The sequence below is a fragment of the Cercospora kikuchii genome, assembly GCF_019650295.1.
Source record: "Cercospora kikuchii DNA, contig_00002, whole genome shotgun sequence".
Taxonomy (NCBI): domain Eukaryota; kingdom Fungi; phylum Ascomycota; class Dothideomycetes; order Mycosphaerellales; family Mycosphaerellaceae; genus Cercospora; species Cercospora kikuchii.
The window spans coordinates 1,822,559-1,844,520 of record NW_025408583.1 but is presented as its reverse complement, the minus strand read 5'-3'; the positions used below and the strand labels follow the sequence as shown (position 1 = coordinate 1,844,520).

The following is a 21,962-nucleotide window of genomic DNA, read 5'->3' as shown; positions in this document are numbered from 1 at the left end:
CTCCCATACATAACATGTGAGATCCTGAAGACATTCGAGCTCAAGTGCAAGCCCTTGCTTTAACTTGAACTTGCGTCTGTATTATGTCACCGTACATAGACACCTGCAATCAGGCACTGGACAGACATCATGCTTCTCGAACCAACTTCGCGCATGATCGGCATGGAAACCATGCTCGCAACTTACGCAAAAGGTCAGAAATTTCGACATGACGCTGTTGAGTTGAGACAGGTCCTTCCCTCCGCCTCTTCTGTGAGGGTCTGGCGTCCCTAACCACATTCTACACAATCTAGAAGTACTCGTCAGTATGCATACGCGTTTCTAATAGGCCTTGACAAGACAGTGTCATCTGTGACAGCAATCACCACAGGGGTTTGGGAGAAAGGAAAAGTCATCTGGGGATCACTTACCCACAACGAGGCATGTGTCGTCCGCATTTCGGACATACTATTCCCGCAGCAACAGAAGGCAAGGTCTTTGCCTCGGGCTTCGCCTCCCGTCTTGTAGTACTGCGCCCGTCATACCTGGCAAGTGACAAATTACAATGGTTGCATCGAAGGGATATTCCTCCAGCCGGAGGATCTAGGAGGTGGGGTACATCTCTCGTTTGTGTCATCTGGCCATATTGGACAATGAAACGGCTCCTTTCAGAAAATGCTCGCCAGCTTTGCATCTGCATGAAGTAAGTTTCCTTCCACATGTCGAAACGCGCATCGTCAACATATTGAGGGTTGGTCAACGCAGTAGCCAAAACAGCCGTTTGCAGGTCATTAGTCTTGGTGATGTAAGTTTGGAATAAATCCATGGATTGCTCGCCAAGTCCGGTGAGCAGGATGCCTTCGAGATCTCCATTCTTGATCGCTCTGGCCGCCTCGCTCTGTATGAAGCCACGAAGCTCGGTATCGTTCAGATATTTGAGACCAAGAGCAACACGGTAACCAAGATGAAGGTAGTTCGTCTTCATAACATCTCTCCAATCGCCCGCTTTGAGGAATGCCAGCAGAGCTTTGAGTGCCGGGTCGTCGGTATCAGCCGTCATCCAAAGGCACATCTCGCATTGTTCTTCGTTAATCCTATCTGCCGCAAGAAGTGCGCCCAGACCGATATTAGGTATCGTCTTGGATCTGATGAGCGACCTGAGGAGATTGAGAGCAATATGCTTGCGCTCGTGCAGCACTGCCTGCACAACAGCTTGGTAATGCAGTCCACGATCCGCAAGATCGCGGCACTCCTGCTCAAGTGCCTCCTGGTGGAACTTCCAGCCGCACATCTCAAGGCACAATTGGCGAATCTCCGGGTGATCCGTACGTTGTCCCTCAAACGGAGGAAGGCCACGAGCGGCGACCAGGTCAGCCACAGCATCCTCGAGTTTTCCACTGACGAAGGAGAGCTTTCGATTCCGATGGTGCCCCATCTTCTCTGCACATACTGCAGCCACTCCGATGTAGCTAAGGTCAAGCTGCTGGCGCTCCGCGACCATTCCATTTCGTGCGGCTTGCTGACGGAAGCGATCAACACACTCCCACATACGCTCGAGCTGCCAATGCCCCGAGATGATTTTCAGATTCTTGCCACAGTCAAATAAATAGCCCCGACGACATCGCTCGCGCTGAATCGATGCGCTCGACAGCATGTCTTTGAGCTGTGAAGAGTCAGGGGCGCACTTCAATGCTGCTTTTTCTGAGTGCCCTTGCGTTGATTCACCTTGATAGGCCTGTGGCCCAAAGTCCTCGGCCGTTCGTTCGTGCTGGTTCGCTGTTTGTGTTGCACCGAAGTCCACGACCGGCTTCGGTTCCACAATCGCCAAGTCATCATAGGCCAAACTCAGATCGTCTCGGGCAGTCATGGAGGATTCAGCAACTGCACGTGGAACACGTACAATGTCCACTTTACGATCTGGTCGGAGTTGCAACACGTTCTGTGCGGCAGCATGAGGATCTGCCGATATCCAATCGAACGCGATGAGCGGCGGCGTACCGCTTGGCCCTGCGTGTTCCTGCGCTGCGCGTCGCACAGTCCTCACATGGGATACGTATCGGTTGTGCGTCCACGGCTGTCCGCCGTGGGCATTGCTGGGCAAATACTCCGAGCCGCGCAGGATGGAGCTGCGGCCTTCTGTCATGTCGACCACTCTCAGTTCGCCGCGACTGGAGCATATCGCTAATCGACCACGCTGCTGGCTGGAGTAGCGCAGGCTCCATATCGTTGTTGGTGAAGTGTCATCCACTGCGGGATGAAAGTCGAACACAGCACCGGCCGCTCCTGAGCCCGAACTACTCTGCGCAATCCAGCGCTTGTCCCAGACCGTCACAGAAGGGTCGCCCGTCGAGCCTGCGGAGGCGAAGTAATTGTCGTCCAGCGGATCGATGGCGATGTTGTGGACGTTGCGGGTCGCCACCTGGACACTACTGTTGCTGCCAAAGTCACTATCGCGGAGGTCGTACAGACGGATGAAGGAGCGCTGCGCGGCGACGATGAGCTCGTCGGGACGCGTAGGTGAGAAGCGCACGCTCGATACAACCTCTGCTGGACAGAGGCGGCGCAGAGGCTCCTGGCTGCTGCTCTCCTGCGGAGCCTTGGCATCGAAAATGTTGAGGCAGGCGTCAGATCGCGTGCGGTCCAGCGCTACGGCCAGCCAGTTCTGCGGGCCAAGGGCGATGGAGTTGCACTTCCGCTGCTGGCGCAGCTTGAATGTGGCAAGCGTCGCCGACTCACGTCCATCGTGGTTCAGTTGCACCACGCAGGCGCTGCCCGAGACCAGGCCGAGGGCAACGATGGATTCATCCGTCTTGGACCAGTCGAAGGCGCCGAAGTTGGGCAGTCGACCGTAGCGTGCCAGCTGCTTGTAGCCAGCGGCACTTCGTCTCCAGTGCGTGATCTCGTGCAGTGCCACGCTCTGATCGATCACGTCGACGAGCAAAAAGCGCGGCCGCTCGCTCGACGCGAACGGCGACCATCTCACTGCCGCTTCCATGTGCGCGCCGTAACCTCGGCCGTCTCGCAGCACATTGCGCAGTGGGGCGGAACGCGGCCTACGAATGACAGTCCTCTTGCTGGTCGCGGAGGACGCGATGGGTGTGGTGGAGGACGAACCGTCGCGTATCGCACAAACGTTTTTCCGCCCCCAAGGGTGACGTCGCATCCTGTGCATGATCTACTTGATGATATTCCAGGTTGCCTGCACGTGGCTGTGAATCTACAGTCGATCGAAAGTCGTTCATGTCACGCAGCGAGGATCCGCCGCCGTATGGCGCTCCCAGCATTGCCCAATATCAACAACTGGGCTTGGACAAGGCCGCCGCTGGTCTGTCGCACAATGACCCGCGTTCATCTTCGCAAGAATCGCTCGGACCCCAGTTTGATGCGCAGCAACGACGTCGAAAGCTGCTGCTAATCTACATACATGGATTCATGGGCGCGGAGACGAGCTTTCGCAGCTTTCCAGCTCACGTTCACAACCTCTTGACCGTACTGCTGTCCGGAACTCATGTCATTCATACGAAGATCTACCCTCGATATGCTTCTCGGGGCAAGATCACTCGAGCCAGAGACGATTTCGGTCGCTGGATTGAGCCTCACCAGGACAGCACCACCGATGTGGTCCTGCTAGGCCACAGTATGGGCGGTCTGCTGTCGGCTGAAGTGGTCCTTGCACCAGGCACGCCTCCTCAAGGCAGCCCACTTCGAAATCGCATATTGGGAACAATCAACTTTGACGTCCCTTTTCTGGGCATGCACCCGGGCGTAGTCAAAAGCGGCTTGGCAAGCATCTTTAGCCCTGCCGATGAGCCACAGGACCAGCAGCTTTCTGACACGATGCCTGGAACTTCGGAACCGAGTGCGTCGGCCCCAGCTCCAGGTGCGTCGCGAGTAGACACTCTGTGGTCGCCCGAACAGCAGGATCCGAACTACAATCCGTCGTTCGCCAACGATGTAATATTGCCAGTCCGAAAGGGCTGGCGGAACGCGTGGCACTTTATCAGCAAACATTCCGACGATCTTACCACAGCTACGAAGAAGCTAGTGTCATCGCATCTCGAGTTTGGCGGTGTCATGGCAAACTACAATGAGCTGCGGTCGCGGTATGCTAGGGTCAGGGCCTTAGAAGAGTCCGATGAGAGGGTTCGCAAGTCGGTTGTCGGGGCAGGCATTCCTCCACGAGTGCGATTTGTGAATTACTATACGGCTAGCACTGGTCGACCGAAGAAGCCCAAGTCGCCTCATCGCCATGAATCTCGGAGTCCGCACGGCTCGCGAAGTGCTTCGCAAGCTACGGATCGGCCCATGTCTTCTAGGAATTCGAGCAGTGTGCAATTAGATGCACAGCTAGAGAATCTCCATGTCGCAGACGAAAAGCGCAAAGGAAGCAGTGCTGATACCGATGCATCCCGAGGAAGATCGCCTGCTCCGCAAGCGCCCGCCCAGAAGTCAGAAGCGGACATGACACACAACGAGCGCGAACAATTGAGGCTTGAAAGAGAACGACAACGAATGGAAAAAGAGGGCCGTAGGCTACGTGGTGAGCCCGAACCATTGTCGGAGCCCACGAGCAGTACGGCGTCCCTTCCTACCGTTGAGATGACCTCGCCTACAGACGTTCAGCCGTCGAACTCCAGCTTTGTTTCCCAGACCTCATCTGCATACGATCAGAGCTCGCTCACTCCGATGGACAGTCGAACATCGATAGAGAGCCGCTCAGAGTCGCAGAAGCCAAAGAAGGACCATATGTTCTGCACGCTGCCGCCCAAGGACTCTAGTGGCGAGCGAGATCCTTGTTGGGTTCGAGTATTCATGCAGAATGTAGACGAGGTTGGAGCGCATTGCGGTTTGTTCTTTATGGACGAAAGGTACGAGCGCCTGGTGGGAGACGTAGCGTCGCGTATCGAGGGTTGGGTGAACGCAGACATTGGCAGCACGACTAGTTGGAAGTAGACCCGGAAACAGTGTCCCTGAGCAGATCCTGTCTTGTGACCAGTGCAACCTTTTGTCCACTTCAATGTGTTCGGAGCCGTTACTTGCGAATTTCACTCGAAGAAGTCTCCTCCGCTTTCGTTGTCACTGTCCTCCTCGGGTGCCTCTCCGTCGTCCATGTCTTCGGCAGTCTGTTGACTTTTCTGTTTGCTTGTGCCATGTGAAGTGTGGCTCAGCTCGGATTTGCTCGTCTTGTTCTCTCTTGATACTTCCGTCTCGCCGTTCTTTAGCCGCCCCTCACGCAGGTCTTTCAGCGTTCCAGCCTCCGCGCATCTCTTCACCACTTCCCACATCTCTCCGTCGCCTTGACGTTCAATTTCTCCACCAGGCTGCTCAACAGTCGCATCCTGCTCATCTTCCTTCTTCCGCCTCGTGGGAAAGAGCGGCACATAATCCTGATCCAGTGGGTAGTACATAGCGTAATTCACCTCATTCTCCCTCTCTTTGACTTTTTCTCGCAGTTCTTCGTTGTCCTCATCATCACGCAATGCCTTGCGCGCCTTTTTCAGACGTCGCTCTGCTTTCTGCCGGTCGAAAAACCTGATCTTGTGCCATCTCGCAATGATGTCGTTCCGCTTCTTCGCATACTGCTCGCGGGCCAGGTCTTGCTCAGCAGTACGTAAGGCTCGCTCCTTCTCTGCGCGAACAGTAGCAGGCAGTGCGGCAGCTTTGGGACCTGTCAGCAGGCGACGCAGCGAGCGAATATTGGATTTGAGGTCGTTGACGGTGTGGGCCTTCTTGAAAGATTTACTGCCCAGGTTGGCGGGCAACGGTTTATGGCTTTGTGAGTTGTTCGTGCGATGTCGCTTGTAGGATGGACGAGATGCGGGCGCAGGGTCGGGGGCGGGGCGTTTTGTGGCCATTGTGCGAAGCACCTGAACAGATGTATGCTGCGTGGATGTTGAATGCAGCTAAAATCGTTCTGCAAAAACTGCCACAGGGTAAGCATCCGTCAGTGCTGCGATGCGCAAGAAGGAAGGCGCGCCTCGGCTCGGAGAAACCCTGACACCGATGCACGACTTCTACCGTTCCAGGAGCAAGCATCGTCGAACATTAAAACGCGCGAAATGCCCCCTTCGTCGGGCGCGCGTATACTGGACGTCGCTCGATTTCCGAGAAATCTGGACTGGGCCAAAACGCTTGCGCTGCCGCGATCTCAGTTTCCAGCGCGTCCGACGCCCGCACAATTGGAAGTATATCGCGCGAGAAGTTCTGATGATTTGTATGCGTGGCAACGTGCCCATCGGCCGGCTACCGTCACGCGCACAAATCGCTCCGGCGACAGCAGTGTTGTCGATAACGAATTTGTGCTCCATGATGGTCCGCCGTATGCCAATGGCGCAGTTCATATGGGACATGCGCTGAACAAGATCTTGAAAGATCTGATGCTGCGAACTGAGCTCTTCCGTGGCAAGCGAGTGCACTATCGTCCCGGCTGGGATTGTCATGGCCTGCCAATTGAGCTCAAAGCCCTCCAACAGCCCACATCCGATGCGGGCAAGGCACAGAAAAGCAAAAGTGCGCCGAAGAAGGAGGCCCTGGCTGCCAGCGAAGCTGCAAGCCGAATGACTGCATCTGAAATTCGCAGTGCTGCATCTATGCTGGCTCGTCAGACCATCGACGCGCAGAAGCAGAGCTTTCGAAGCTGGGGCGTCATGGGCGAATGGGACACGCCGTATCAAACGATGAGTAAGGACTTCGAGATGCGGCAGCTGAGTGTCTTCAGAGAGATGGTACGAAAAGGTAAGGTCAAGGTGTGCATTTTCTATTGCAGGTCGGGACTCACGCTGATGGCCTCGCGCAGGCCTAATATCGCGACACCACAGACCAGTACACTGGTCTCCTTCATCACGAACCGCCTTGGCTGAGGCTGAATTGGAGTACGATGATAACCACCGAACAACTGCAGCATTCATCTTGATGCCGATTGTCCGTGTGCCCGATGTGCTCAGAAATGACAATTCGGTCGACCCCACGAGGCTGAGTGCACTTATCTGGACGACTACGCCTTGGACGATGCCTGCAAACAAAGCGGTTGCAGTTAAGGATGACATCGACTACTGTTTGCTCGAAATCGGCGACCAGCAGGGGGCTTCGAACCAGACGCTTGTGGCCTGCGATCGCGTGGAGCACCTCCGAGGATTCTTGCCGGGCACGAAAATCACGATGATCAAAGTCGCGATCAAGGGGTCTGACCTTGCAAACGGCAATGGAACCTGCTTCAATATATTCACCGGCCAAGAATCACCGATCCTGCATGCCGACTTCGTGACCGCAGCATCGGGCACGGGATTGGTACATATAGCCCCAGGGCATGGCATGGACGATTACCTGCTGTGTCAGAAGCACGGTATAGGACCCGCATTCGCCCCAATAGACGACGGAGGCAAATTCACCGCCGATGTATGGCCGACCGCAGAGAACGGAGATCGTGAGCTGCTTCAAGGCTTGTTTGCACCTTCAAAGGGTGTAGAAGCTGTGCTCGGTGTTCTGCGAGACTGTACCCCGTATTTGCCTGCGGGTCGACTGAGTCGTTGCCATGATCTTGTGCTCGCGTCGCATAGCTTCACGCACAAGAATCCTATAGATTGGCGCACGAAACAACCAGTGCTGACTCGTGCCACTGCTCAGTGGTTCGCAGATGCATCCGCAATCAAGGCCCGGGCACTTGCTGCTCTGGACAACGTGCGCTTCATCCCAGAGAGCGGCAAAGCTCGGCTGCGCAGCTTCGTGGAAGGCCGCAGCCAATGGTGTATCTCGCGACAGCGTGCCTGGGGCGTTCCGATCCCGGCATTGTATCATGTCGATACTGGCGTAGCATGCATCACCGAAGACAGTATCAACCACATCATCTCCACGATCGACCAGCGTGGCTCTGACGCTTGGTTTTCGGATCCGCTGGATGACCCTGCCTGGCTTCATGCGTCCCTCGAACCAGGAAAATGGATCAGAGGCAGAGATACGATGGACGTGTGGTTCGATTCGGGCACCAGTTGGACTTTGCTTGCCAACAGAGGACCGGGCATGCCAGTGAGCGACGTGTATAGCGAAGGGTCTGATCAGCATCGCGGCTGGTTTCAGAGCAGCCTGCTCACCGCGGTCGCTCTCCAAAACTCAGATGCGAACCCGGTTGCTCCATTCAAGACGCTAGCTACACACGGTTTTACCCTCGATGGCGAGGGTAAGAAGATGAGTAAGAGTCTCGGCAACGTTGTTGCGCCAGAAGATGTCCTCTCAGGCGCATTCCTGCAGATATCTCGAGGAAAGAAGCATGGGAAAAGCCAGCAACAGTCTTCAGCGCAGCATGGTCAGAAGACGTCTCTAGGTCCAGACATGCTTCGATTGTGGGTGGCGTCCTCGGACTTCACAAGGGACGTTGCCATATCGCAGACGGTGCTGCAAAGCGTTCAGCAAGCGCTGCAGAAATATCGTGTCACGTTCAAATTTCTGCTGGGGGTGCTCCACGACTACCCGTCACTCACGCCCGACAACGCCCTACTACATTCCGAGTTGGGATTCTCGGATCAAGTGGTTCTTGCCCGGCTGAGTGAGACCAGCCAGGCTGTTTTCGATGCTTACGACCAGTACAAGTTCCATGCAGGCACAGCTGAGATTAACAAATTCATCAACAACGATCTCAGCGCGTTCTACTTCGAGATCGTGAAGGACAGGCTATATACTGGCAGCACACAGGTTCGGAGGCACACTCAAACCATACTCGTATATGTGCTCCGCGAGCTCACGAAGATGCTCGGCGCAGTCACGCCTCATCTGATCGAAGAGGTGCAAGCATGGCTTCCCACACAGATGCAACCGCAACTTCCTCTGTTGGCGCAAACGTGGGACGCGGCGTTCCAGCCGCACGAAGTGAGCAGAGACTTTGAAGCATACCAAGCGCGAGGTGAGGTACTGCTAAGTACCTTCAAGGAAGTCAGTTCAGCGGTAAAGATTGGGCAAGAGCGGGCCAGAGCTGCCAAAGTTCTCGGCAATGGACTCGCGTGCCAAGTTGAGATCTTTGCGCCCTCTGAGGTGCTAAAGAGGTCTGATGGGTTTGCCGCGCTCCAGAGAGAGCTGCCGGCTATGCTCGTGGTCAGCGAGGTTCAATGGAAGGACTCGGAAGCAGCGTTGGCCACCACATCACGAGACGACAGCAGTGCTTGGTGTTTCGAGCAGCCTTTTGAGATCGTTGTCAACGGAGCAAAGGTGGCTGGCATGGTTGCTGTGCTGCCACCACAGCACGAAAAGTGCGTCAGGTGCTGGAAGTATGTGGCCGAGGAGAAGGACGTTCCGTGCTCTGACTGCCGCCAAGTACTGGTGGATAGTCATCCAGAGCTGGTCGGTGCAGTGGACGCCGTGTAGTATATATGTGTATATGTAACATAGACCACCGAATGGTGCAGAACGCAGCTCATCATCATCTTCGTTGCTCGTAGTCATGAACGTTTGACTGTTGTTCACCTCGAAAGCGCTAAGGACGGAGAGCACGTGAGGCCCGCCTCGGCTTCGAGATGCTTCGGTGGGACCGGGCATGCGAGCTAGTTAACGGGAGAGAGGGACAGAAGGGCGTTCGGAAGACCAATCTTTCGTCGCTGCAGCAGTGCGGCAGCCTCCCGCAACGTGCGACACTTTGCTACTTGTGCACCTTTTTTTTGCTACGTTACTGAGTCGCGCGCTCGTCTTCCTCTGTTTTCAGCTCCATATGGTAAATGCTCTTCTCGTCCGACGCCGCTACCACCGCCACTACCACCCCATTGCCTCCGCCGCCACCACCCAATCCGTCCTGTCCACTCCCCACCTAACACCCGTCTGCCCTCTCCATACTACTCTCCCATTGCACACGTGCCGTCTCTCTGCCGTGCTCTGACCAATCTGCGGGATAGCCCTCGTTTTTCAGCAAGAAGAAATCCACCGATCCTCAGACGCCGCCCGTCGAACCCACCACGAGCAAAAGTCCCGCCCGGTCACCGGAGAAAGAGAAACGCGGATACTTTGCGAAGGAGCGGGACAAGGACCGGCTCAAACGCTCCTCCAAGTCCTTCTCACGCACCACACCCCGCCGTGGGTCGGACGAGCATCCGTTGAATCTGCCGCCCGACGAGCTGCGGCGGCTCAGCGCCCTCTCCGCCCAGAAGATGAGCAGCAGCCCGCGAGACTCCAGAGAAGGCGGCGTGCCCGTCCCTTCCGACCCTATGGAGACGACGCCTGCGCCAGAGACTCCTGGCGCCTTTCCCACCACCGATGCGGCTGAGACGACCAATGGCACAAATGGCGAGACGCACCCCGGCGACGACGAGCAAGAGCAACGGCCGACTCCGCCTCCTCACAAGTCACAGCCCAGCTCGCCGCCGCGACAAGAGCCACGACCCGAGGAGGCGGAAGCATTCAAAGCGGAGGGAAACAAGTACTATAAGGCGGGAAAATATGCGGCAGCCATTGAGGAGTACGGCAAAGGTAAGTCGTGATCACGCAGTCCATGGGAAGCGCTCGTGCTGAGACGTGAGTGCTGCAGCAATCGAGGCGAACCCTACGTCGACCTATCTCTCGAACCGTGCAGCAGCATACATGGCCGCCGGAAAGTACACCGAAGCGCTCGAGGACTGTAAGCGAGCGGACGAGCTGGAGCCGGGTAATCCCAAGATCTTGCATCGCCAAGCGAAGATTCTCACTGCCCTTGGAGAACCACAAGCAGCTCTCGATGTATACGATCGGATAGACCCTCCCGCAACGGCCAAGGACCGGCAGCAAGCCCAAGCGATGCAGAAGTACATCTCGGAAGCCCATGACAATCTGAATAACAGTGCAAGCGGGTCAATGGTGCTCTTTGCTCTGGATCAGGCTGAGAAGTCCTTGGGAACGACAGTGCAGCCTCCACGAAAGTGGCGGCTTATGCGAGGCGAGGCATATTTGAAGATGGGCACAGTGAACAGCCTGGGCGATGCGCAGAATGTCGCCATGGCCCTACTCCGTGGTAACAATGCAGATCCCGAGGCTCTAGTTCTACGAGGACGCGCATTGTACGGCCAAGGAGAGAACGACAAGGCTATCCAGCATTTCCGGCAGGCACTTTCATGCGACCCTGATTTCAAAGATGCTGTAAAGTGGCTACGATTAGTGCAAAAGTTGGACAAAACCAAGGCCGAGGGAAATGAGCATTTCAAGTATGGTCGCTATCCTCAAGCTGTGGAGACGTACACTAGCGCTCTCGACATCGACCCTTCGAACAAGGGGACAAATTCGAAGCTCCTGAACAACCGGGCCATGTGCTACACCAAATTGAAGAAGTGGCAAGACGCGATCAATGACTGCGATGCTGCGCTCAAGCTGGATCCAAGCTACATCAAAGCCTCGAAGACAAGAGCGAAAGCGCTCGGCGCAAGCGGCGATTGGGAGGAGGCTGTGCGAGCGTTCAAGAACATTGCCGAGCAGCATCCCGAAGAACCGGGCATCGCCAAGGAAGTCCGTGACGCCGAATTGGAGCTGAAGAAGAGCAAGCGCAAGGATTACTACAAGATACTGGGGATTGAAAAGGACTGCAGCGATACGGACATCAAGAAGGCTTACCGCAAGCTTGCCGTGGTTCACCACCCGGACAAGAACCCGGACGACCCGGAAGCAGAGAACAGGTTCAAAGAGATTCAGGAAGCTCACGAAACTTTGATCGACCCACAGAAACGACAACGCTATGATAGTGGAGTCGATCTCATGGAAGATGGAGGTATGGGTGGCGGCTTCCCCGGCGGCATGGGAGGCATGGGTGGATTTGGAGGAGGCGGCGTGCAGATTGATCCAGAAGTGCTGTTCAACATGATGGGCGGTGGAATGGGTGGGGGAGGAGGAGGCGGAGGTTTCCGCTTTGCATCTGGCGGTGGTGGTCCACGAGGATTCCCTGGAGGTGGACAAGGCTTTTCTCCATTTGGCTGAGTCTGGAAAGATCTGCTGTGTATTTCGCCGTGGATCTTGCTGCTGGTATTGCTGCATCGCATTGTACAGGCTGCCCACTTGCGGCGGAATTGGCGTTCTACAGCATAGCGGAGCGGCACGGCGCCGTAAGCACGACACGGATATACGAATAGATTGCGTTAGTGGCTCGAAGCAGCTTTGAGGCGTGGAAAGAGGCGATGCTTCTTGCCTGGACCAGACCAGGATCACGTTGTACATTTTATTGATACAATGTTCACGACGAGCTTCCCCTCAGATTCAAAATGATCAAGCTCCTCCAGCAGGTGCGACCGAGTCCCTCAGACTGTCTGCGACCAGGAAAGCCAGCTCGAGGGCTTGCTTCTCATTCAATCTTGGGTCGCAGAATGTGCGATAAGCCTTGCTCAAGTCGGCGTCGTCTATGCCTTGACTGCCTCCCGTGCACTCGGTGACGGCATCGCCTGTCAGCTCGAGATGCACGCCGCCTAGGTAAGTGCCCTGCTGACGATGGATGTGGATGGCAGATGCCAGCTCATCGAAGACATGCTGGAACGAGCGTGTCTTGGTACCGTCGGCCGTTGATCGCGTGTTACCGTGCATGGGATCGCATTGCCAGACTACCAAATGGCCAGTCTTCTGAACCGCTTCGATGTGCTTTGGCAGCATGTCGGCAATTTTGTCCTTGCCGTACCTGGTGATGAGCATCACTTTTCCAATCTCGCGATCGGGGTTGACAGTGTCCAGGAGCAGGGCAAGGTCTTCAGGTTTAGTGCTTGGGCCGACCTTGATGCCAATGGGATTTTCCACGCCGCGTGCGTATTCCACGTGCGCATGGTCGGATTGTCGCGTGCGGTCACCGATCCAGATCAGATGCGCACTCGTGTTGTAGTAGCCTGTGGGCTCGCCTTGAGAGGCTTTTGCATCGACTGCGGATGGTCTTCTCGTTGTGGAGCGACTTGCGTTGCTCGGCCGCTTGAGCTTTCTGGTAAGAGCTTCTTCGTACGCTAGCAGTAGTGCTTCGTGTGAGGTGAATAGGTCGACGCTACTCAATCCGCTCGCGGCATCTGCGCCGATCGTGTTCATGAAGCGTAAGCTCTCCCGAATTGTGTTCACAATCCTGCTGTATTTCTCAAGAAGATCCTGGTCGCCGACATGTCCTAAACTCCAGTCCATGGGATGATGCAAGTCTGCAATTCCAGAAGAGAGTTGAGCGCGCACATAGTTCAGTGTAGCGGCAGAATGAAAGTAGGCTTGTACCAGCCTGTCAGGATCAATTTTGCGGTCATTGGGATGGAAGCTGTTCAAAATGTCGCCTCGATAGCTTGGTATCTCCTGGCCTTCATGCATCTCTGTTGGCTTGCTTCTTGGCTTTGCATATTGTCCTGTTGGGTGTTAGCATAAATTTTGCGATGTGCCCGCATATCGATGCCAGACAATGCCTACCTGCCATCCTCGCAATTCTCACCACCGGCTTGTTGCCGCCCCAAATCAATACCAGTGACATCTGTAGCAACAGCTTGATCTTGGAGTCGATGGAGTCATCGTGGCAGTAGTCGAAGAGCTCCGCGCAGTCCCCTCCCTGCAGCAGGAAGGCTTTGCCCAAGGCAACGTCGCGGAGAGCATTTCTCAGCTTCCAAATTTCGAGTGGAGTCACCAAAGGTGGGAGGTGCTCGAGCTTGGTGAGCGCAGCTTTGACGGCATGTTCGTCCTCATACTCTACAGCTTGCACAATCGGCTTGGACCTCCATGAGTCTGGACTCCACGGCGAAAAGGCCCCATTGGTCGTCGTTGGCGGAGAGGACATGGCGGCGTCTTTTGATGCACCCGCGCCCGACGCCATGACCGAGGCAAGCTTACTGATTGACGCTCAAGTCCGCTTCTGGAGCTTGACTATGTGCGTAATGATCAGGTCGAACTTTGGTGCAGTGACTCGCTTGTAAAGAGGACAACAAATGAGTCTTCGGAATTGTGGCGCCAAGAATAACAAACTCACGCCACTTCGACTTTCCAACGTGCCACTTTGTAGCGCCACTGATACCACACATCATGGCCGAAGAACCGCAGCCTTCCAACGTGCAAGAAGGCGCTGATGCGCCCGATGTACTGCCTGCAAGCAACGAGGACCGCAAGGCAGCCGCAGCGTTGTCTTCACTCGATGCGCCATCTGAAGATGTCAAGCCAAAGAAAGAGACCGATCTGAAAGCCTTGAACGAAGCGATGAAGGCGCTAATGCCGGCCGCGAAGCCAAAAGAGACGGCCTCATCGACCACCAAGAAGGACGAAGCGCCAAAGAAGGTGGTCAAGGTTGATGCTGCGGATGTCGCATTGCTGGTAAGTCTCACACGAGCACACCTGCATTATATCACCGGTATCTTCGGCAGGAACGTGGTGTTGACGTGGGCCCAGGTCGAGCAGTTGGATTTGAATAAGACGAAAGCTACGGAATTGCTGCGAGCCCACGATGCCGATGTTTTGAAAGCGATCAAAGCCTGGGTCACTGCAACCGCCTGAGCGCGGAAACATCAAGCAGTATGTAGTGATCACACGCTGTACGCCAAACAGAACCTTCCAGGCACGTACAGGTTTCAGCTACTCCAAATAGATCTGGCCGGATGTTGAAGGCAAGACTGCTATGAGCGAGGCCACGCAGCGAACAGATCATTTGGCGGGTAAGCCCAAGCGCTAGCGTGGGTCAGTCGTATATGAATGTACAAGCGATTGAATTCGCTGAGCTACGAAATGTTCCGCCTACGACGTAATCAAAGTCCACTGCAAAAACGGGCATCCAAATGTCCTGTAAAGCCTTCCACTGCTCTGACATTGGCGCATAGCACGCTAGAGTTCCAGCCCATTAGCGAATGTCAACCTCCTCTGCGTGTCCGCCTTAGCGCTAAGATTCAACTTGCGCACCCTCTTTGCCGGCATGGTCTGCTGTACCAATGAAGTGGGGGCTTTGAGATAGGCAGGCGTGGCAGGCTCCGAGCCGTCCTCGCTGTTCTCCTTGTCTGGCGTGCCGATCAAGGACGTGTCACCAGGGTGGTCAAAAATGCCCTTCATGCTCGCGCGGCCAATCGACAACCGGCCGTTGCTAGTCCTGCGGTCACGTATAATGTTGCCCCCGTTGGTCTTCAACAGAGTGGACGGCTCCATACTCTTGCGACGTCTTTTCGTGCTGCGTGGATAATCGTCTACCTCGACAACGTACTCCTCGTCGCTCTCCGCAACGCGACATCCCTGCGCATCACAGTCGTTGACCCATCTGCTGTTCACACAGTATATTTCTTTACCAGTCTCTTCAGTTGCGACCTGCGCGTTGTAGTTCGTCAGAGCTTCGATCAGCTTCGGGTTTCCCTCTTTGAAGACTACATGCGTGACGTTGTCGTTGAACGTCTTTGTCGTCTTGGCTCCCAGCCTTCTGAGCAACATGGCAAAAGACTGTGACACACAAGCACCGTCGTGGGTATACACGTCGACCAGAGCCACGACACCACGTAGAGGCGCTGATGGATGCGGCGTCATTGCCACCTCACCAGGGGTACTTGTCGACACTTTGGAGATGGTCCTCATCGGAGTCGAAGTTGCCTTGAGTGCAATCTTGCGCAATGAACTGGGCTTTTGTGCAGTTGCAGGTCGCTTGCTGGGCGATCGTCTCGCAGGCGTGAGCGACCGACTCGCTAGCACGGCAGACTTCACTGTCTGAGGGCTCCAGGACGATACCTCCGGGGACCAGCTTGAACGTGTTCGCTTGGGAGTCGTAGCCATTGAGTGGCTTATGTCTGTCGTGTCATGAAGGGACTTCCTCTTCAACGAGGAAGCAGTTTCCATAGGCACATACGCTGGCCTTGCTTGCTCTTCGGCAGGAGACCGTTGCGGCAAGTGATGGTGTGAGGAATCAAGAGGGGTGCCGTCGAAGACCTTTCCAGTGCCTGAGGGCGTGGAAAGACGTGCATGCGGGGAGATTCTGTTCTTGCTGCTCTTTCTCAGCAGATCGTGATCCATTTCGATCGCAAAGCCCGAGGATTTTTCTGCGGCTTTTGCGCTCATTGGTGTCGTTTCTGCAAACTTTGGAGTATCACTCTTGTCTAGATCGCGGAATTTGTCTTCGAATCCACCATCTTCGAGGGTCAAAGCCGGAAGTTCCAGTTGCTGCGGCAGGGGAGAAGATAGTGCTAGTGTAAGATCGCCTTCGACGCCCTCCTGTTCTTCAGGAAAGTCTTCTACTGTGGCGAGCTTTATCGGGCTGTGTGTAGCTGTGCGTGGACAGCTAGAGTCCTCGAGCGAGAGGGTGATGTCCCCCTCAACTGTGTCTCGATCCTCTTCAAGGCTTTCTTCTGCAGTGACCAATCTAATCGGCGAGTGGGCATTCGTGGGAGAGAAGACCGCCTCATCGAGGATCAGGGTATTGTCTCCCTCCATCCCGGCATCTTCCTCCTCATCAATACTGTCCTCTGCCGTCACCAATTTAATCGGTGAGCGGGCAGCGCTGGAAGAAGATTCCACTTCTTCGATGATCAGAGTGTCGTCTCCTTGGATTTCGCCGTCTTCTTCCTCGACCTCCTCAGCCGTGGCGATTTTGAAAGGTGATGTCGCAACGGCCTGATTCGCGTCTGTTTCCATACACATGAGTGTCATCTCGCCATCGACCATCGTGTCGTCTTCAGCAATTTCTTCGATTTCTGGGTGTCGAGCATTCACGGCGTCCTGCGAAGGCTCGAGCACCTCCTCGCGATGTGCTGCCAGAGAAGTGGTTTCCAGGAAATCGCTTATGTTAACGGTCTGTTCGGGAGAGTCGCATTGTTTGGCCATGCTTGGTGTAGACTCAGAGAGATCCGTGGTTGAATCGTGCCCGACTTCCGCCAACTGTGCAGCGGTTTGTTCTTCCTCACGAGTTATATCTGAGTTGTCACGTAAGCCTGCTGGAATGTTAAGGCGTTCGGTAGGCTCCGCCTGCGGTAGACCTTGAAACAGCGTCATATCATTTTCGAGCTCGAAGAGTGATGTATTGTCCTCTCGCAGGTGGTTCCAGTCGATTGTCTCTGGCTGCTCGATGGCATCTCCGCCAAGGCTTGAAGATTGGCGAGCGACTATGGATGGTGTATCGAAAGTAAGGGTGGTCATGCTGGGTTCATGGCCTAAAGATACATCGTGTGGTAAAATGCTTAGCTCGCCATCCATTGCTTCGTCCATTGTGCCGTGGCCAGGCGTCTGAGAGAGCGCAGCACTTTGCGGTTCCGACGGGTCGCCGTGCTCATGCTGTGAATGGCTCTCGTGCAAAGTCACATCTAGCATTGCTGCATCTACTAGCGGGCTCAGGGAGTTTGTTTCTTGTTCGGACTTGTGGTCGCTTGCGGAATGCACACTCTGGTCTGGAATTCGAGGTTCCAGTTGATTCCGCAAAGCATCGGAATGGTTGGGTATCGAAAGGTGAGGCAAAGGTTGCAGCTTTGGAAACACCATGGCCGTATCGCGTGCTCGTGCGACTGTCATGGGTCGGATCTCCAATGTCTGAAAATTCTGCTTGAAATATGGTCTTTGAGTCTGTGGCGTTCCCCGCTGTGTCCCAAGGACCTGGAATCGTCTAACAGGCGTCTCCAATGGTACATTTGTGTTCGCGGGTGGTTCAGCGTGAGCTGTGCATTTTTGAGAATGCTCCTGGCGATCGCAGCGTCTCATCGGAGTCTTCGGCGCACAAAGTTCATCGTCCGATACCTGTTGTCCTTCTTGGTCCTCCCTTAGCTCCGAATCTTCGGCATCTTGGAGCACATCATCCCTTGGCTCCAGGAGGTGCTGTGCAGGATCCGCTGAAGTCGCTGACTTGGTGGGTGCTGCATCTACCTCGATCTTGATCGCTGTTACAGCACCTTCGCGCGTATTCCGTCGCTTGGGCGCTCTAGATGTTCGATCTGCCTCGTCTGTGCCTGATGCCAGGCCTGCCACATCGGCATTCTCATCTGATACGTTTCGCTTTCTCGCCACTGGTCTGGCGGCCGGCTTAGCTGGTGCAGCTGCTTTGTTGACTGTGGCTTTGGTAGTTGCTACTTTAGGCTTCAGGACCTGAGTGATTTTCTTGGGCGACAGTGGTGCTGCCTTCTCCTTTGCCGCTGTCGCTCGCGTAGGTCTTGTGGCCCGCGACTGAGTCGGCTTCAGTAAAGGCGCGCCACGCGGCTCTACGGTGTCTGTAGTCTGCTTTCCAGCCTGTGTGGCCTTGCTCGTCCGGGAAGCTGTGGGTTGTGTGACCTTCTTCGATGTTGTTTTCGTTGTGGCTCCTGGTCCTGTCGCCTTTTTTGTACCAGCCTTCTCTGCGGGTGCACCATTGTCCAACGCGGCTAGGCGGCCCCTCCTCGTGCCTTTGACTGGCGGTGGAGCGGGCGCAGCCAGTTCATCCAAGTCGTCATCTTCGCGCAGTTCTGCTGACGATTTGCGATCCGTCTCAGGCACCGCCTTCCTGGCTCGCGTTGTCTGTGTGGTTGCGGGTTTTGCTGTTGCTGTCGCTGGCTTGCGGGCCGGTTTCTTCTTGAGTGTCGCCGCCGTATCTCCAGCACTCGTTCGAGCGCCGCCTCTCGTTGACACCATGGTGTGCGGTGATCGTGGTTGTTCAAGTGGTTCGGTATGCACCGACTTGGAGTGACGCGCTTGCCCTGTTTAACAGCAGCGCGGTTGCCATGGCGACTGCCCCGACACGAGACGTGTCGTGGCTGCCCTTCAGCCGAACTCATGCCGTCTCGCTGTCATTGTCGTCATAATCGAACCAGCGATCGACCATGCACCTGAGTGCTCGCTTGCCGCTCCCTAGCGCTGGGGTTGTGAGTGAGACGATGGAGTTACTTTTGCGATGCCGGCGCATGGATTGCGGCTGGGAGGTACCGGCCTGCGGAAGCAATATGCTTCGCTAGAAGACAAAGCAGCACTCAATAATGTGTCATTGACTTCCTCTGTTCCATATCGCCATCAATAACGCCGGACTGCATCCCAAAGCATCAAACCAGCAGACAGTTACCCGTGTGAGCAACATGGCCACTTCCGACGATCACGACTTTGATTGCTTGACCATCAAAGAGCTGGAGCAGCATGCTCAACAGCGAATGGACAAGCAAACACGCGATTACTACAACGAAGGCGCCGACTCAGGCTCAACACTCCGCGAGAATACCACTGCATATGACAAGTACCGCATCCGGCCTCGTGTGCTCCGAGATGTCTCCAACGTTGATACGTCGGTCGACATCTTTGGCTTCAAGAACAGCATCCCGCTTGGCGTAGCCCCCACAGCTATGCAATGTCTGGCTCATTCCGACGGTGAGCTAGGTACGGCCGGGGCCTGCAAGGAGTACAATGTGATCATGGGCTTGTCGTCTTTTGCCACCAAGTAAGTGACCGAAATCCATACTTCGCTGGCTTGTGTCCATTTCCGGCTGAATTTGCTGTGGTAATCTCTACGTGGTTCGCAGACATCCCCGGCCGCATTCGCCTGAGAGATACACTTGCTGATCAGGTGCTTGTTACTTCCAGATCGCTCGAGGAGGTGGCAGAAGCAAGTGGAGATATTCCAAACGTTCTTCAGCTTTACTTGTTCGAGGAGAAGGAGCACAGCGCGAAGCTCATTCAACGAGCCAAAAAGGCCGGCTACAAGGCTGTCTTCCTCACCGTCGACACTCCCTTCCTCGGCCGACGAAATCTCGAAATCCGAAACAAGTTCAAGCTTCCTCCGCACTTCAAAATTGCCAACTTCGCCGATGATGACCCAATGCAGCCGGCAAACCAGGAGAAAGCACAGGAGCAGCGACCGCAGCTCCAGAGGCGGAAGTCCGAGGCAGGCTATCACGATGGCGAGAAGCGTGTGTGGCCCACTGGGCCCGTAACTTTCCACACGCATGCTCCAAATCCTACTCTGTCGTGGGAGCAGGATATTGACTGGCTCAAGAAGGAGTGTGGAAGTGAAATGCAAGTGTGGGTGAAAGGCATTGCTACTTCCGAGGACGCTATCCTCGCACTGCATCATCAGGTTGATGGCATCGTAGTGAGCAATCATGGTGGCCGTCAGCTCAATGGCGCGCTCGCTACACTTGACGCTTTGCCCGAGATTGTCGAAGCAGTTGGGGGCAAAATTCCAATCCATGTCGACGGTGGCGTCAGGCACGGTACAGATGTGTTCAAAGCTCTTGCACTTGGAGCAGACTTTGTCTGGATCGGACGGCCAGTCTTGTGGGGGCTGGCATACAAAGGTCAGGCTGGAGTCGAGCTTTGCTTGAAACTGCTGAGTGATGAGATCAAGTTGTGCATGGCACTGGCTGGCACCACCAGGGTGCAGGACATCACCAAAGAATATCTCGTGAAGGTAAGCAAGAGTGACAGTGTCGAGTGTTGGCAGAAAGTTACTGACCCAATGTCGTGTAGATGGACCGCAGCGGATTCATCTCACACTTGTAGTACTAAACAGTACGGCCGAGCGACGGTAGTGGCAGAGACGAATTAGAGCAATCGAAGGTTCTGTGTAGCAATAGCATTGATAAATAACTCGACATGTCATGTCTTGGTGGAGCAATATGGCATGTGTCCGAATTCTGCATGAGGCTTTTATTTCGTACATTTAAGTAAGGGATTTTAGGTCTATCTGACAAGCGTCGATGAAGTCCAAGGCCATACCCGCCATGGTCTTTTGATGCTATTCTCTCACTTCCTTCCGATCAGCACTCTAAAACTCTACCTTCTCCTAGCGCCCGCTCGCTGTGTTAGTCTCAGAGCCCTCAGCGCATCGCAATGGGGTCGCGCGATCCGCGAATGCATTTCGAAGCTCTGCGACTGTAGCGCGCAGCTTACCAGAGGCTTGTCGGAATACAGCAGCACCAGCTGCTCACAATTGCGGCATGCCCCATCTGGTCAAATTGCTTATAATTGTGAGAAATTTGTCTGGACACTTCTTTGGCTTCAGATGGCGCAGCAAGTTGAAGTGCTTGCCCGGCACGTGGAGAGCGCAATCACGATTCTGGCCAATCTGCCATGCTCTGTTGGAAGTTCCTATGCCTCGCGGATTTGTTGCATCGTCTAAACCCGTACGTGGAACAGATTCTTCACGCAGTACCAAGCGATCTGGAGACGACCATACAGCGCATGATGCGCAACGTTCGCAATGTTCTAGGTAGCCGGGCTTCATTTAGAGCTGTGATCATGGTCCCAATCACAGGCCGGCGACCACATGCTTTGAAACATTTGCAATGGAGTAGCAAGCAGTACAAGGAGGGCGCCCCGCAAGGGCGGCTTGGACTTCTCAAGTCAGGACGTGTAGGAATTTCGAGTCAACCACAAGGCGCATCGGTGAAATGACTCTCGACATGGCGGCTTACAGCGACCTCGTCGCCTTCGAAGACCCCGCAGACCGGGCACGTGGCGTTCACGCTGCTGAGTGATGGCTCTGTTCGCTGCCCAGTGGCACTTTGCGGCTCGTCAAAATTTGGCAGGTAGTCTGCGAGGGTCCTGGGCGGTGGTCCAGCAGCAGAATCGATGTAGCCGTCGTCGTACCGTACGTCAGCCACATGCTTGAAGCCATCGCTCGAAGTGGACGTCGTTGTTGTTGTTGTCGTTGTCGATGGCACTGATGCCGACATGCGCTGCACGCGGCCCACCCTGCCATCGGTCAGACGTACCTTGACGCCCCGTGGGTGATCGCCGCGAGTCAACACGTCTTGAACGATACCCTGGACCTCTCGGCCAGTGGGCTGATCTGCTTTCAGCACTATGGACACGGCAGCACCGGGCACGACCTGTTGTATCGAAGGCACAGGATGGTATTCAGGGCCACGGTGCCCATCTCGCCCACCTCGTCCACCTCGCCTGCCTCCGCCACCGCGGTCACCGCGTCGAGCGTTGTCGTGTGCAGCGCGAGGCTGGCGGTTGCGCGGGCGTTGCATGCTGTGGTGGACAACAAGCTGGGGCTAGACTGTGGATGCGCAAAGTGAAGAAGGTCGTTCTAAAGCTGGAAAGGCTCGTGGCGTTGCCGGAGGTGGTTCGGTTCCCTTGGCGCTTTTGCACTGCTCACTTTGTCATCCACGCGAACCTCCAGTCCGTTCAGCACATCT

The 21,962-nt window shown here is 55.3% G+C and overlaps 9 protein-coding genes across 9 annotated transcripts; 4 read left to right on the top strand and 5 right to left on the bottom strand.

Annotated features, from left to right (window-relative positions):
* Positions 1-81: 81 nt before the first annotated feature.
* On the bottom strand, positions 82-2,974 carry CKM354_000292400 (uncharacterized protein; the record flags this gene model as incomplete). The annotated part of the gene is made up of 2 exons (XM_044798095.1): positions 82-289; positions 411-2,974. The coding sequence occupies 2 exons, from the start codon at positions 2,972-2,974 to the stop codon at positions 82-84; spliced, it is 2,772 nt and encodes a 923-aa protein (XP_044654030.1).
* A 245-nt stretch (positions 2,975-3,219) lies between these two features.
* Positions 3,220-4,932, top strand: CKM354_000292300 (uncharacterized protein; the record flags this gene model as incomplete). Its single annotated transcript, XM_044798094.1, has 1 exon — positions 3,220-4,932. The coding sequence occupies one exon, from the start codon at positions 3,220-3,222 to the stop codon at positions 4,930-4,932; it is 1,713 nt and encodes a 570-aa protein (XP_044654029.1).
* Positions 4,933-5,024: 92 nt separating this feature from the next.
* Positions 5,025-5,834, bottom strand: CKM354_000292200 (uncharacterized protein; the record flags this gene model as incomplete). The annotated part of the gene is made up of 1 exon (XM_044798093.1): positions 5,025-5,834. One exon carries the CDS (start codon positions 5,832-5,834, stop codon positions 5,025-5,027), a length of 810 nt encoding a protein of 269 aa, XP_044654028.1.
* A 204-nt stretch (positions 5,835-6,038) lies between these two features.
* CKM354_000292100 (uncharacterized protein) lies at positions 6,039-11,892 on the top strand (the record flags this gene model as incomplete). The annotated part of the gene is made up of 4 exons (XM_044798092.1): positions 6,039-6,714; positions 6,776-9,306; positions 9,852-10,422; positions 10,481-11,892. The coding sequence occupies 4 exons, from the start codon at positions 6,039-6,041 to the stop codon at positions 11,890-11,892; spliced, it is 5,190 nt and encodes a 1,729-aa protein (XP_044654027.1).
* A 285-nt stretch (positions 11,893-12,177) lies between these two features.
* Positions 12,178-13,693, bottom strand: CKM354_000292000 (uncharacterized protein; the record flags this gene model as incomplete). The annotated part of the gene is made up of 2 exons (XM_044798091.1): positions 12,178-13,271; positions 13,333-13,693. The coding sequence occupies 2 exons, from the start codon at positions 13,691-13,693 to the stop codon at positions 12,178-12,180; spliced, it is 1,455 nt and encodes a 484-aa protein (XP_044654026.1).
* Positions 13,694-13,935: 242 nt separating this feature from the next.
* CKM354_000291900 (uncharacterized protein) lies at positions 13,936-14,400 on the top strand (the record flags this gene model as incomplete). Its single annotated transcript, XM_044798090.1, has 2 exons — positions 13,936-14,220; positions 14,296-14,400. The coding sequence occupies 2 exons, from the start codon at positions 13,936-13,938 to the stop codon at positions 14,398-14,400; spliced, it is 390 nt and encodes a 129-aa protein (XP_044654025.1).
* A 324-nt stretch (positions 14,401-14,724) lies between these two features.
* Positions 14,725-18,462, bottom strand: CKM354_000291800 (uncharacterized protein; the record flags this gene model as incomplete). Its single annotated transcript, XM_044798089.1, has 1 exon — positions 14,725-18,462. The coding sequence occupies one exon, from the start codon at positions 18,460-18,462 to the stop codon at positions 14,725-14,727; it is 3,738 nt and encodes a 1,245-aa protein (XP_044654024.1).
* A 437-nt stretch (positions 18,463-18,899) lies between these two features.
* CKM354_000291700 (uncharacterized protein) lies at positions 18,900-20,316 on the top strand (the record flags this gene model as incomplete). The annotated part of the gene is made up of 3 exons (XM_044798088.1): positions 18,900-19,255; positions 19,399-20,224; positions 20,284-20,316. The coding sequence occupies 3 exons, from the start codon at positions 18,900-18,902 to the stop codon at positions 20,314-20,316; spliced, it is 1,215 nt and encodes a 404-aa protein (XP_044654023.1).
* Positions 20,317-21,182: 866 nt separating this feature from the next.
* CKM354_000291600 (uncharacterized protein) lies at positions 21,183-21,794 on the bottom strand (the record flags this gene model as incomplete). The annotated part of the gene is made up of 1 exon (XM_044798087.1): positions 21,183-21,794. One exon carries the CDS (start codon positions 21,792-21,794, stop codon positions 21,183-21,185), a length of 612 nt encoding a protein of 203 aa, XP_044654022.1.
* Between the last annotated feature and the right edge of the window lie 168 nt (positions 21,795-21,962).